General features: G+C 43.4%; 2 protein-coding genes across 2 annotated transcripts; one reads left to right on the top strand and one right to left on the bottom strand.

Moving 5' to 3' along the window:
- Window positions 1-741: 741 nt before the first annotated feature.
- Window positions 742-9,691, bottom strand: dhrs3b (dehydrogenase/reductase (SDR family) member 3b). Its single transcript, XM_071524293.1, has 6 exons — window positions 9,097-9,691; window positions 3,966-4,109; window positions 3,502-3,621; window positions 2,768-3,006; window positions 1,359-1,484; window positions 742-1,257 (listed from the first exon to the last, which is right to left on the bottom strand). Exons 1-6 carry the CDS (start codon window positions 9,289-9,291, stop codon window positions 1,173-1,175), a joined length of 909 nt encoding a protein of 302 aa, XP_071380394.1. The 5' UTR covers window positions 9,292-9,691; the 3' UTR covers window positions 742-1,172.
- Window positions 9,692-12,670: 2,979 nt separating this feature from the next.
- aadacl4 (arylacetamide deacetylase-like 4) lies at window positions 12,671-14,803 on the top strand. The gene is made up of 4 exons (XM_071524299.1): window positions 12,671-12,847; window positions 13,392-13,617; window positions 13,824-13,887; window positions 14,020-14,803. The coding sequence occupies exons 1-4, from the start codon at window positions 12,671-12,673 to the stop codon at window positions 14,801-14,803; spliced, it is 1,251 nt and encodes a 416-aa protein (XP_071380400.1).
- Window positions 14,804-14,852: the final 49 nt, after the last annotated feature.

The raw sequence follows: 14,852 nt of genomic DNA, 5'->3' as shown, positions 1-14,852 counted from the left end.
AGCGCAAAGAACAGAGGCATCCATATTGTCCCATTTTTCAGGCACGTGCTCTTTGGGTTTTGTTAGTAGATCAGATCTATTTGTTTGAGCCAACACAAACCTTTAGCAGATCCTAGTGAAAGTCCAGAATTATGAAAGATGTTATCATATTAATGAAAGATATTAAGATGATTAATTTTAAGTCTTTCTGATTAAGGCCTTCTCCTGGCTAAAAAAAGTGTTTGTGTATATTCTTTTTGTTCCAGGATCCACATCATCTGCCACCCAGGTGATCCTTCTTGGACTCAACATAACACAACAGAGTCTCATTGCCCATCCACATTCAGTGCATGGCAAGTGTGTGAGTGACTCTTTTATCGGGGTAAAGACCACTCTGTTTGTCTGTGAGTCGTTCTGGACCAGCTTGTTTTAAGTTCATGGTGTTTGTGGAGAATCCCCCCCACCACCACCACCACCTCCACCCCCCCTCTCACCATCATCTTCTGACACGAGAGAACAAACAAGCGCACACATGCCCCCTGAGCATGCGTTTTATGTTTTGACAACATCGTCTGTCACAGTCAGTGATCTCATGCTTGGAATAAATCAGAGGTGTTATCACAATGCCATGGGAGTCAAACCCAGACACAAAACAATGGTACCTCCCAAGTGTTCACATTTTCTATTTTCATCATGCACAAAGAAACACGGCGCTTCTCTAAAACTCCATTTTATTAACGTGTTTTGAATCAAAGACACGTGAAAAGTAGAGTAAAAAAGAAGCATAAAAACAGGCTAAAAGGAGTGTAAAAGACTCCCAGAATAACTGCTGGTACAGACCTATGCATGGCTTCTGTTCAAAGTGAGAATGGTACTCAGTCCTCCACACTATACATGTGTACACACAGTCACTCACACACGCAGACACACACACACACACACACACACACACACACAGACACACACACACACACACACACACACACAATCACAAATGGGACCAGGGTATATCCTGCAGTTTGTGAATGAATTCTACCTGCAGGAGCAACAGCCTTGCGAATGTCCCCTAATTATTTTGCTTCACACTATCATGGGGCCTCCTCCACTTCCAAATGTCTTAAGGTCCATGAAATATTCCCTTCATTACACCCCAGAGTGGTTGAGGTTGCTCCGACATTCTGCACAATCCAGATTCATGTCCTCCCTTTGAACGTGTTCATGCAGGTATAACTTCCAGAAAACTTGTGGATTTCTTCAAGTGCAACTTGCGGCATGAAGCTAGAAAGTGCAGAAAGACCATTAAGATAACGTTAGGCATAATGCATAAATTATGGCAATGAAAGGAATAAGACAAATAAATATAAAATGAGAACTCCTACCTTTTAAGAATGACAAGGGCATGCATGGTCCAGGGCAAGTAGAGGAAGGCCTTGTCAGTCCTGACTGCATCAACAGTCTTCTGGGCAACTGTCTCGGGTTTGAGTGGTGGAAAGAGCTGGGGAAATCTATGGTAGAAAGACCAGCAAAGACATATAAGTTAAATTAGTACACATTAGATGAGTGTGAGAGTAATGTATGGTGACAATCACTCTGTCAACTGAAGTGAAAGAGCTAGAGCCTTCTTTCAAAACAAAACTAGTTCTCATAACAAGCATCTGGGGGCATTGGAATTTGACCTCAGTCCAATTTCAGTGCAAACATGGCAGGATTTAGCTAGCTAGGCATGCTTTTTATGGCAGCATAGCAACAGATACTAGGTAGACCATAGTCTGCTAGCGAATGCTGCCAAAATGTGTGTATCATGTTCCAGTAGCCATTATACAAAAATGTCAAAAAATCTGGGCTGTTCATACATCTGAAAAAGGAATATAATCTGCTATTTTTGCTCCATGTTTTGAAACCTTATTTAACCAGAAATGTTTACTAAGAAAACATTGTTATTTACAACAAACAGCCCAGGAGAGTCGCTGCAGGGAGAGGGAGGCTTACACACATTCATACACACAAACTGTGGAGCTGCCCAGTAGTATGGCATTCTTGTACTATTAGCTACTGAGCTGCTCCCCAGGAGCATTTGGTGGATCAGAAACTTCCTCAAGGGCACTTGGATGGTAGTTGTTTGGGAGGGGAGAATATTACTCAGTTGCATTTAGATTTAAGGCATTTAGCTGACACACTTATCCAGATTGCTGCATGTAGCATTTTTAAACATCAATACATCGTTATCTAATTGTGATACCTTGATATGAATACCGAAAACAAAAGAGACCATGGTGTGGTGGCCTCTATCTCAAGCCAGTGGTATTGTTATTTCTAGCCATTCTCTAGAGACTACATTTCCCATAAACCCTGATGCTTCCAGTCACAAAAGGTTGCTACTTGTCCTCCTTCCCCTTCTTTCGGTTTCTCTTTTGCTTTACTCAAGAGGATCAACATGTTGGAAGTGATTTGTCCATCTGCCTTTCACTCATTCCACCATCTGTTGCGAGAAACTTTAGCTCTGTTTGTGCCGGAAGAACAGCGTCCTCTTCCTGTTCTGTGCCGTAAAGCAATCCAGCAGATTTCCCACAATATCGAACCAATGTAAAATGCAGTATAGAGGCCGGTAGAGGCTGCAAATCTTCTTGATGATGACCGTTTGTTTATGGTTATTATCCTGCCTCAAAATTAATGTGGTAATGATCTATCGATATTAAAATGCAACACATAGCACCGTTAAAATCCTGGACTGCTAACATTATAAGCAACCAATACTGCATTAACTTCTCCCTTTCGGGTGCCTTCTCACCTGACTCTCATGCCCTGGAACATCTCTGTGTTGGTGTGGAAGGGGAGCACAGTGGTGCAGCCAACGCCCGGACAGTCCAGCAGGCCGAGCGTCAGGCTCTCCATGAAGGCCAGCGAGGAGGCCTTGGAGGTGCAGTAGTCCACGGCCCCAGGAATGGGAGACTGGGACAGGATGGAGTTTATGCAAACAACATGGCCGTGCTGCAGCTCCAGCATCCGTGGCAGGAAGGCCTTTGTAGTCTGTGGACAGGAGGGAGTGGATGGAGGGGGGGAGAAAGGATGAGGTAGAGGATAGGATAAGGGGTGAATGAAGGGGAGAAGGGAGAGGAGGAAGGAGAAGGGTTGATGGAAAAAGAAAGTGAAATATATGCAGTCAGACAAAGAAAGAACAGACAGGGGAAATAGACCCAGAGTGTAACACAGATTAAATTCCCATTTCCATTTAGTTTATAATTGCATTTCTGCCTGCATATGACATGGTCTTTTGATCTCCATTCAAAATAAAGTCCCAAAAACTCCTCTGATGTTTCAGGGTATGAATTTGGAAATACCCCACTTAACCTGCCATAAAAGCAGCCATGATTGACAAGTCTGGGGACACCTATACACTGTCAAGCCATACAAGGGCACAGGCTGCTAAAAACAACGTTTGCAAATGATAAGGATAATCTGCTGGCAGGAATTCCCCTACTTCTCTATGCACAGTATCTCTGCTTCAACTTCAGCAGCTCTTACCCAGAACTGTCCCATGGTGTTGATGTGTTGGGACTTCAGAAGGGCGTCATCATCGCTGTCCATCAGGCTTTTACCATGGACCACAGCTGCGTTGTTCACTAATATTGTAACATCTCCCACCTGATATTGAACAGAACCACAGTAAAAAAAAAAAAAAAAAAGCAAGAGATCACTCCCAAAGATCTTCTGCACTTTCTGTTTGCTTTCATGAGATAATACAGTTGTCGCACCAGAGCTGACAGCAATATTCCCTGCTCTTATTCAGACTTCAAAATTTCCGTTGAAGTGTAATCTATACACCAGATGCGAGAGCGAGACGGGCTTGAGCAGCTCCGAGCCAACGCACATACAGAGGAAGGGAGAGGCATCACCGGGAAAAGCTTTGTGTAGTGTTTCACTTTGTGCAAAATGACATTTTTCTTTGTGTAAATAAAAACATCCATATTGTGTTCAAGCTGGCGTACCTTTTCTCTAACCACCTTGGCTTGCTTGTAAACTTCCTCCCGATTGGCCACATCACACAGGAAGTAATGGCACTCTGTTCCTGAGAGGGAGATCTCTTCAGCTGTCTCTTTGAGGCACTTTTCTGTTCGGCCCCACAAGATCACCTAGCAAAAATAACATTTTCAAAAGTTAACACAAACAGGGAAATGCACTGCATTTTAAGCTGGGAAAAGATCAGATGCAAATTCAGGTGAATGGTTGCTTGCAAAGGGTTTTATTTTCGGCAACCAGTCATCAACAAAACATTGCGTCGGTTTTGCGTAATTTTTTTGGCATTGGGACCTGGTGGAACTGTGGAGATCTACGGGCAGAAATTCTCTTTTCATTCAGAGAACAGAGAGGCCATTTTCAGTCCGACAAATAGTTTTCGAGCAAGATTAAAGGGTTGGGGGTTGCTGTGTGAATGAACTGTCTCTTCATCCACCCGGAGACTAAATGAAGGCCGGTCATTTGAGCAGGGAACATCGGGTTGGATGGAGCTGGGGGGCTAGTGATTGGGCAATTAGATCTGTCAGTCTTTGGGGTCAGGGAAAGGTAATGAAATCAGGGGGTGAGCCCTCCTCATCTCTCAAACACACATTCTCAAAGAGATTACACGGCCTGTTGGGCAGATGAGCCCCGTCATCTCTGGTCAGGGAGTCTGAAAACAGTGCGTGTGTGAAGTGCTGAGGGGGCCAGTGTGGGGTTTGGCTGGTCGCCCGTGACCAAGGTTAATATTTGAGCAAAAAGTCCTCTGGAAAGTGATCTTGTGTGTCTGAGGGAGAGAGAGAGACAGAGAGAGAGAGAGAGACACACAGAGAGAGAGAGGGAGAGAGAGAGAGAGACAGAGAGAGTGTGTGTATGTGTACAAGACAGAGTGTCTGTCTGTGAGCCTATGAGCCAGCCTGTCATTCACCCCTGTTGTATTGTTTATGTGTGAATATCCATCCAGCCATTGGGTGTTATATTGTCTTATTTGCAATGACATATTAGTCTGAGAGTAACTAATTCTTTTACTGTACATGAAAGACATCTATGAGCATGTAGTAACATACATGTGCTTTTTCTCTGCAGGGACAGAAAACTGAAACAGTAGTATGGTATATTTAAGATTTTACATTTAGCTGACACTCTTATCAACAGTGACTTACTAATTAGGGACCCAGCGTGTTTCTTAGAGACACTTCAGCTGGTTACATGGCTATCTATGGACACACATTGTCTGCTGCAGGAGTCAAAGCTGTCATTTTCTGCCTGTCTCTCTGAAAACTAGGCCACTCTGCCACCCTCCTATTTTTTAAATTCTCTGCCAAACTGTGTCTGGGGACAAATATGCAACATACTGTTTCGCTTACGTTATGTTTGGCATCTACAGTATGACAATTTGAGCAGCCAGGAACCTTTAAAATCCTTTCCTATTCTTAGTGATGCAAGTCTTCGTGTGGCCATAACTGTGTAATGGTAATGGTGGCAGAAGGAAACCAAGGTATGAAATATTAGCTTTTAGGCCCTAGGTTTTTAAGGCTTTGGGGACATAAAAGAAGACCGCGATCTGGCATATGTTCTTTATTTCTTTATCAGATCCAGTGTCAGAACCATTTGACTCCCCGTCTGAACAGCCTTCATCTCAAGTTGCTTTTGATTGGCTTTTTTGTTTGCTTCATTTGCAAGCCCATTTGAGTAATCAGTGAAGGCGGACAGGTCTTGATAAATAACTGAAAGCTTTTAATAGGATTTGAGCCTAACAAACAAACCTGACAGTTCTCATTAAAAATCAGCACTCAAACTGTGCTCTCCTGTTAGAATGTTATTTAATTCATCGGGTTTATCACCCATCACAACACACAGGACCATCAGAACAAACAACGATTGGCCAAATTGCTATCAGGATAGAAAGAGTAAGAAAACAGTTTCTAATTGACCTTGCATAAGCCCCTTCAGTATCACTGATAAAACAGTCATTGTTCTAACTGGGCATAGCTAACAGGATTTAGCATCAACAAATGGTGGAACTAAAAGCTCTGCAATCAACAAATTAATGTTGCAATGGCTTGAAACGAGACCTTGTGAGTCAGGGTGCAGTGCAGATGCTACTCCATAGTGGCTGATGTGTGCTTTTTTGTATCCCCAATAGCCCCAGTAGAATACAGCCATATCCTATCTCCCAGGTCTGAATGTATGGGTGGGTATGAGCCCTCCTTTTCACACCCATTGTATGGGCCAGCAGAGAGGCGGCACACAGAGGGGGCAGCAGGAGTTCAGGAGGCAGTCGCCTGCCGCTGTCTAATTACTGCGGAGACAGCAAGGTCAGTTGCAGGGCAATACCCAGCTGGGAGCAGTGTGCTTCCCGCCTCCAGCAAAACACACACACACACACACACACACACACACACACACACACACACACACACACACACACACACACACACATGCGTGCACCCACACAAACCTGTTGTCAAAGCCTTGGTTTGGTTCATCTTCCTTGTAGTAATCAATTTTGTATGTTAACAACCACAAAAAAAAACCCACACTGTTTTTCACAACCAGTGCCGTCTAGAGTTCTTGTTACGGCAGAAGAATATGCTGGGAGGGGAAGCTGTGAGGAGCCTTTGTGGGAATGTGCTGATTAAAGTTGCAAACCATTCAAGAGAATGGTCCTGAAATCCCTCTACCAGAGCTCTGAACTTGGATGCTGCTTTTGTAAATGCTCGCGCTGGTTTATTGTTTCAGAGCTTCGTTCTGTAACGGTTCCCCTAACAGCACACAAGAAGATCTGGCTCCCCCCTCTAAGTCCCGGCTCTCCATCTCGTAAGATTCTTTCATCAGCGATGTAGTTAGTCCTCCTCATACCGTGAAAACACCAAAGCCCAGGCAGAGGGAAAAAGGAAATTCCGGCTGCCAATCACAAAGGGGCTCAAACTGGGGTGAGCTCCAGTTCATAGAGGTTAGTCCTATTCATAATGACCGTCCTATTTCTTTTTTAGCATGTCTTTAGGCAGGGAGTAATTGTCAAACACACTACCACAGGTGTTGTTTTCAAAGCCTTCACACCTTGATAATACCCAACAATGGGGTGCTGAAAAGCATGGTGACATCCTTTGTTGTGCAGCTGCAAAGTAAAGCTTTTAAAACCCACAGGATTCTTCTTGCTTGTTCCCCAAGGAGATGGCATTGAAAGGAAGAGCGAGGCAGTTAGTGTTTCATGGGGCTTTTAGCACTGTTTTCAAGATGCTGCGATTGTGCTTTAAGAGAGCATCGCAGATGTACAGTGCATGTCACACATATACAGATAATTACATCCTGCCGCTTTCCCCTGGGCTGCTGATTGCTTTCTACCATGGAAATTACCACCTTCTTCTTCCATATGTAATAATGACTCCCATCTGAGAGGATCAAAAATAGAGCTGGCCGGTGTTAACGCATTACTACTAACAGGACACCAGTGGCTCATCATGCACTCCGCTGTGTAACATTCACCCACTGGCAGACAAAACATAGCTGGAAATGATGATGGGAACAGTGGTTACACTGGCCAGCAGTGGATAGGAACCATCAATGTAACAATTGGAGCATTTCAAGCCCAAGTGCCTTCTACTTGTTAGGGGGGAGGAGGAGAGGGGCAGGGGGAGAGGAGAGGGGGGGAGGGGGGGGGACTAGGCACTAGGCTATTTATAAGTGTGAGCGCATGGTTTAGGTGGGGTAGTTCCAGACTGTGCTCCTTGGTTGGCAGGACTGGGGAGGTTACTTTGTACTGTAATCCACTGAGAATATTGATTAGCACAAAGTTGCAAACCCAGTGATGTAATTAGTTTACACTTTATCTTACTTTTGGATTACTTTGACTTCAAAATCTATAGAATATGAGGTTAAACAATACCATTACCATTTGACAGACTGTTATCAAAACATGGTTAATATCATCTACTGTACAATTAACCTTAACCTCCAGTTGGGTAAAATGATGATTAATCGTGACTGCAGTCTCACAGTCAAAACGCCTTTCCAATTTCCAACCTTCAAACATATTTCTGAGTATTCTGACAAGTTCAACCTATTATTTAATAAGGATCTGTCATCTGGTTGCTTTGTTTTTCAATAACTGTAATGGGTTACAGTTACCATTTTTGTATCAGATAATCTAGACACATGTAATCTGTTACCCCCTAACCCTTTTTGTTGGGTTCATTTTGCATACACCCCATAGAAGGCATCTCTCCTGCCATGCTTGAAAACAAAACTTAATCTGGGTTTTATTAAAAGGATTATGGAGCCTTTGTTGTGTTGTGATATGTTGGCAGAGTTTATGATGGTGCAAAGACCCAGAAATGGCTAGAAACTATGATGGGGTTATAACAGGGCTATTGTTATGTGAATGTCTTTGAAGCAGTTTCAGTGTGGCTTTGTGCACACATGTGCATGCACCCTCTCACACACACACACACACTCACTCACTCTCTCACACACACACACACCCAGACACACACAGTCAATGCCTTTATCACAGCCTAAATCTTTGGGGTATACACTTTTTAGACATGTCAGTCAAACTGGATGTGAGAGAGTCACCTTGGCAGAGCGGATGTCAGTCCTTCACTAAATGACATCAGTGGTCAATCAAGCCATACAGGACCTAAGGCTCTCCAGACTTGCCCTCTGGTTGACCCGCGCTGTTGTGCAATATTTGAACCAAAATTGAGGGCAGTGTCTCCGGTCTCACTGGACCAACTACTTAGAGGTCACGCTCCCCTCTTTCATATTACAGAGGGAAAACAATAGAGTTGGAGAACAGGAGGGCGGACTGGACTCGCCAGGCTACCTGCCAAGCCTTTAGCAGGAGGGAGCAAGGTGGGGATCCAGGCTGCCCCCACCAGGAATAGCATGAGTGGCAAAAGAGGGTTTTGTGTCTGGGCCTGAGCCTCCCAAATTACACTTCGCTATATCAGTGCCAGTGCCTGTCACAAGTTCACAACCGCCTGCAGAAGCATGCGCTACATGCCTTGTCAAAACAAAATGAGCAACTCGTATTATTAGATCATGTATTGCTCGTTTACTGGAAAGGGTTTAAGTGCAGTGTGTGCGTGCAACAAGTTGTATGTAGTTAAATGAAATTACCTTTCTGGCCCCCTGCTTCGCGAACTCTTTGGCCAGGTGACGACCGATGCCTCGTCCCCCACCGGTGATCAATACCACCTCCTTGGCCAGGTCCTTCCTTCTGCTTGGCAGTAGCGAAAACAAACTTGCCTTGACTATATAATAGAGCATTTGAACCGGGAAAAGAAACATACAACCCACGCTCTTCAAATCCATCTCGGACAGTCCTCGGGCAGCCTACAAGTAAATAATGTTCACGCAAGTTTACGCGCACCAAGTCTGAGATCCTGCAACACTGAGCGGAGTGCAGGAACAGCGGGTCGCTTCTTGCAAGTTTATCCGCATGCAAACAGTATCATCTGCAGCCTCAGTTGAGTGTTGCATCAATAATCCACAGGCGAACAATAAAAATAGGAAGAGCCTGTCACTTCAAAGTGCTCTGACATGTTAGGCGACGTGCATCAGGCTCTCGAAAAGTGTGAATGAGCTCTCATACCGCCTGTCGACCACGGGTACAGACTCACAAACATGAAACACAAGTCCAGACGACGCGGCTCTCTCTCCGTGGTGTGCGCTACTGAAACCGCTGGGCTTTGGTGTTGTGTTCCTCTCCTCTCCTCTCTTACCCTGTCCTGTCCTGTCCTGTCCTGTCCTATCCTGTCTTATATGTTACCGCCTCTGCTCTGGCTACGATAGTTCCACTAGTGAAAGGACCTGGACGGACCTGAGGGGAGTTTTGCAAGGGCATTAATCCTGATTGACATGTTAAGTGGGGATGAATATGTTGCTCCAGTGCCTGTCTGCTCTGAGTGGTTGCGTACTTGCCTCTCCCCACCCCCTTCATCTGTCTACCGCTGGGGTTCTCAAGGTGGGGTCCGGGGACCTTAAGAGGGCCTCAGCCACATTGGGAAAAGTTTAACTTCACTATTACCTAATTAGATATGAATGACTCTTCTAATCACAGGTTTCACTCCCCACTATTCTGCCCACCTTCAGTGTAGGCAGTTATATAATTCAATACAAAATCAGCACCAACTAAAAAAATCTTCCTATATGGGGGTTCCTGGAGCAAAGTCTTATTAAATGGGGGTCTGTGGTCAGATGTGTCTATCTGGGGCTTCATGACATGAAAAATTTAAGAAACCCTGGTCAGTGGCCTATATATTATCCCAAACCCTAGCCAAAAAAAATAAGTGAGTGAGTTAAGTAAGTAAATAAACGAGTAAGTAAATAAATGAAGTGAACACGTAAAGTAAATAAGTGAGTGAGTAAGTAAATAAATTAGTAAGTAAGTAAATAAGTTAGTAGCCTAAATAAGTAAGTTAGTAAATAAATAAATAAATAAATGCCACGTGTGTGTACAGGTATGTTTCAAAATGTGCACAAACTGGCCAAAAAAATGTGTTCACATGTACTTGGGCAGTTGGCCAAGTGTATAAAGTGGCTGCCATGCAATGGGGAAAACTGGGTTCAAACCCCATGCTGACAGGCACTTGCCCTGCTGAAGTGCCCTTGAGCAAGTCACTGAATCCCTACCACCAAAAATAATTTCCCTTTGTGGATCATTAAAGTGTCTCTCTATTAAAAGATGACATTCATTTGAAATACATACATAACTATATGGGAAGATACGTAAAGATATACAGTATATTTAAATTTGGAGCATATGAAGGCTTTCACTCCAAAACATTTATATATTTTTTTTGTTTTACTTGATATCCATTAGTCAATATTTCAATAACACAGACTATTCTGTCCTCAAAAATATAATGTTTTTCTAAGCAAAGGACTTCAGACTCGTAACTTCAGTAATGTATAATGTGCTTTACTTTCACGCTATCAATCACTTTAGAGTTCGAGTTAGTATAGTCATATTATAGAGTAGTGTTTCAGTGATTTTTTTTTTTTTTTCAGTGGATGGTGGATATCACATTTTGGAATTAAACTCTTCATATATTCACATTATGCTCTTGAATATTTTGAATGTTTTGGAACTTTTTTCCACTAATAATAAATTATAACACAGGAAAGTTTCACTGCAAACAAATCTACAGCCTCAAAATAAAAGTCATGTTTAGGTGTCACATGAAGTTGTTCACTGCATCAAAGCTCAGATAATAAATTAGAGAAAAAAATGTCTTCTATTCAATAAACCACTGTATAAACTAAGCCAGTAGTGGGGTTTGTATCATGTACACTTGCTGAATGACCATGTTTTTTGTTGATTTGAAGATACACAAAATGCTTTCTGACTCTTTTCTGACAGGCTATTCTGTCACTGCTGCCATCAGTTTTGGTCCAGGAGGTGCAGAGTTGTAGATCTAAAAAGTCGGTTATACTTACATGACAAAACAGTCTATAAACAGTGATGGCTTTGAATGTTTGTTTCTTGTAAATGCTGAATCTGTTGTTTGACCTCCATCTGTCTGTAATACGTTTTTTTGAAGTAGGGGATATCTTTCTGTGTGTGACAGTGCAGTTTGGGAAATTGGTCATCCCAGTTGCAGAATCTTGGCAGGGTGACAAACAGAAACCTGCATGAATACCCCTCCCTAAACAAATCCTATGAATTCATGGGCCTCAGACGAGATTCCAGTCTGTGATTTTTGGCCCCGGTGCTGTGATTTTTGCTGGGTATCGCTGAATGCAGGGCTTTCTCAGCAACTGGGATGGGTTTAAAGAGCAGCTTCACAATGGTTGCTTTGTGCTGGGCTCAGCTACTTAGGGAAGGCGGAGAGGCTCTCGGGGGCTGCTAAAAGCTCTAAGACAACACAACTCCAGATGCTGTCATCATTTTGGATAATTCTGAGATTTACAAAATGCAAGCTCACAGTCAAATTGCACTGGAGGCTGACACTAAAGTATTCCCAGCTGAGTTGAAATGAAATGTGATATAGTGGCTTTGCAAAAACAAGACAAAATAATAAAGACATACATTATGGTGAGTGGTGAATGTGTTTAGGCTGCACCTACTGTAGTGTAGAATGCAAAAATCAAAAGACAACTTATCTGAGAGAGCACTGTTTATTTTCACTCATGCTATCACTGCCATCTACAGATCAGCAGTGAAAGTTCAGATAAGGCTGTGCTCAGTCAATGCACAATGTAAATACCGGTCTTTGTTGAGTGCAGACGTTAGTAGCAGATTTTTCCTCAATACCAGGGACAGGCAGTAAACATTACAAGGCTGGAAAAAAATAAATTTCAGGTGTTGAATATAAAATCAATATAAATCCCTAGCTATAATAAAAATATAGCAAGGGATTGGTGGGCAAGTTAATGGGTACCCTGGAAATGTATAAGTAATTAAAAAAACTGCTCTAATAACATAGACAAAATTATGATCAATATCTCTTAGTGAAACGTCTTGGTTTCTTTGGGAAACAAGTAATTACTTTGACTACACGGCCATAAAATATTTTAAAGAACGTAATTATTTTTTCCTGGGTAACAGGCAGCCAAACATGTCATTAAGTGAGACCAAGGTCAGAATGCTTTGCGTGAAAATGTGGGAGGAGTGCAGAGAGGTTGAAAGCAGGTAGATAAAACATTTACTTCTAATGACTTACCTTCAGCAGAGCGGACCAGAAACACCATGGACATAAGCTCTGCAATTTTAATAATTGGCTTTGCTGCTCTTGTTGCAGCCTTCCTCCTTCTGGTAATTGGACTTGTGTACTCTGAGCTGATGAATTCAGACATTCCTCGTGGGGTTGCAAATAGCGGGAAACTGCATATAGTTCATGGCATGTTTGTTGGCATAGCAATTGTGGTAAGTATCTATCTATGGAATTGTTCGTGCTTATTATTTTATGTTTCCTGCAAGTCAAATCGTGTTCTTGTCTCTGTTGAGGTAATTAACTTTCTTTCTTTTTTTTTTTTATTAAATTAACTTATTCCTCAGTGGATAGGAAAAATGCCTTTGCTTGAACAACAGTACAAATCAGATCTGCTCTTTCAGGCCTTTGCCGAAGATGGATGTCCTTTCTCTGTCCTCTAGCAACCAATAAAGCGATAAGAGAAAGTTTAGATAAGAAAACAAGAACAAAGCAAAGAGAGGCAAGGTCATTTGTTTTTCATCATTGTATTATGGACAGAGAGAAACAAAAGTGTTACACAATTGTTAATGTTCACCTTTTATGACAGCAACTGAAAATTAAAAATTCAACTCCACAAGTGATGAATCAGGTGCCTCAGAAAAAAAACAAAACACTTTTTTTTTTAATGATTGAATAAATGAGTGAATGAATGAATGCGTTCATTAATTAACCACCTGAAAAATGTGATAAGTCTATGCATGGTTTCTTTCCTCCCAGGGCCGGATCCTGGAGCGTCTGGGTATTTGTCATCAGGTTAGCTTCACTCGATGGTTCAGGGCCTGTTTTCTGACCCGCTTGAACCCAGTTCCCCCCGGCCTGCGTGTGAAGGACCTGAGGTTTGCTGAGGTGCCGGTGCGAGTGTATGAACCCACAGCTGCCTTTGACGGGTTGAGAAGAGGTCTTGTGTATTTCCATGGAGGAGGATGGGTGATGGGCAGTATAAGTATGAATTAAACGTTTATTTAATCTTCTTTGCTCCTTACTGTAAATAATATAAGACCTCTGATCATAGGAAAGGAGATAGTAAATGTAGGTAAACAGAAGGCCATTGATTGTAGTGTTCAGACTGTGTACTTGCTTGCCACTTACAAAGCACCATATGAGTCTTTTATCTTTTGTTAACTGTAAAGTCCTGCTAATCCTGATTAGATGCTGCTGATGAAGTCTGCAGGCACATCGCCAAGGAGGCTGAGACCACTGTGGTTTCTGTTGGGTACTTTCACTTTTTTGTCTCTCTTTTACAATGTATTCTTACAATGCAAATTAATATCTTAAAGCTGTTTTGGCTACAAAATGGGCAGAATTTGACATCTTGGGCCTCCGTCTGCCCTCTCACCCCTCTTAGGTACCGGTTAGCTCCTGAGCACAGGTACCCCGCCCAGCTGGACGACTGTGAGGCGGCGACTTGTCACTTCCTGTCTGTGGCTGAGGCAGAGTTCAGCGTGGACTCGCGCAGAGTGGCAGTCGGAGGGGACAGCGCCGGGGCAAACCTGGCAGCCGCACTGTGCCAAAGGCTGGCAAAGAGAGAGGATGGACATCTGCCGTCCCCCTGCGCTCAGGTCCTCATCTACCCAGCTCTGCAGATGGCAGATTTCAACCTGCCCTCATACCAGCAAAATCATGCTGTGCCCATATTGTTCCGTGGCCGGGTGGCATTCTACTTTCTGCAGTACCTCAACGGGGACATGTCTGTGTGCCAGGACGTGCTGGAAGGGAACCACGTCCCCACTGAGCTCAGGCCACGCTACCAGGAGTGGCTCTCTCCTTCCAGCCTGCCTCCAGAGTGCCTCGCTCGGGGCTACTGTGAGCAGCCGGCCGCGGAATATGACGGGGAGGTGTATCACATAGTCAAATCCGGTCTGGAACCCGATGTCTCCCCTTTACTGGCGGACGACGCCGCCATCCAGAAAACCCCGCCCACCTTCATCCTCACCTGTGAGTATGATGTCCTGAGGGATGATGGGATTCTTTATAGGAAACGGCTGATGGACTTGGGAATAGATGTCACCTGGCAACATGTGATGGATGGTTTTCATGGCATCATTAACTTTATCAACCAGGGCTGGCTGACCTTTCCCTCTGCAACGCGAGTTGTGGATAGTGTTGTTGACTATGTAAAAACACTATGAAAATCATGAATTGGATATGTAATGTGCTTTACTCAGTTTGCATTCTTGA

Source organism: Centroberyx affinis, unplaced genomic scaffold (assembly GCF_046629955.1).
Source record: "Centroberyx affinis isolate AG114_WGS23_722 - 3 ecotype Tasmania unplaced genomic scaffold, CSIRO-AGI_Caff_v1 ptg001173l_1, whole genome shotgun sequence".
In the NCBI taxonomy this organism is placed as follows: domain Eukaryota; kingdom Metazoa; phylum Chordata; class Actinopteri; order Beryciformes; family Berycidae; genus Centroberyx; species Centroberyx affinis.
The sequence above is the reverse complement of the archived record's forward strand: the minus strand, read 5'-3'. Positions and strand labels throughout refer to the sequence as shown.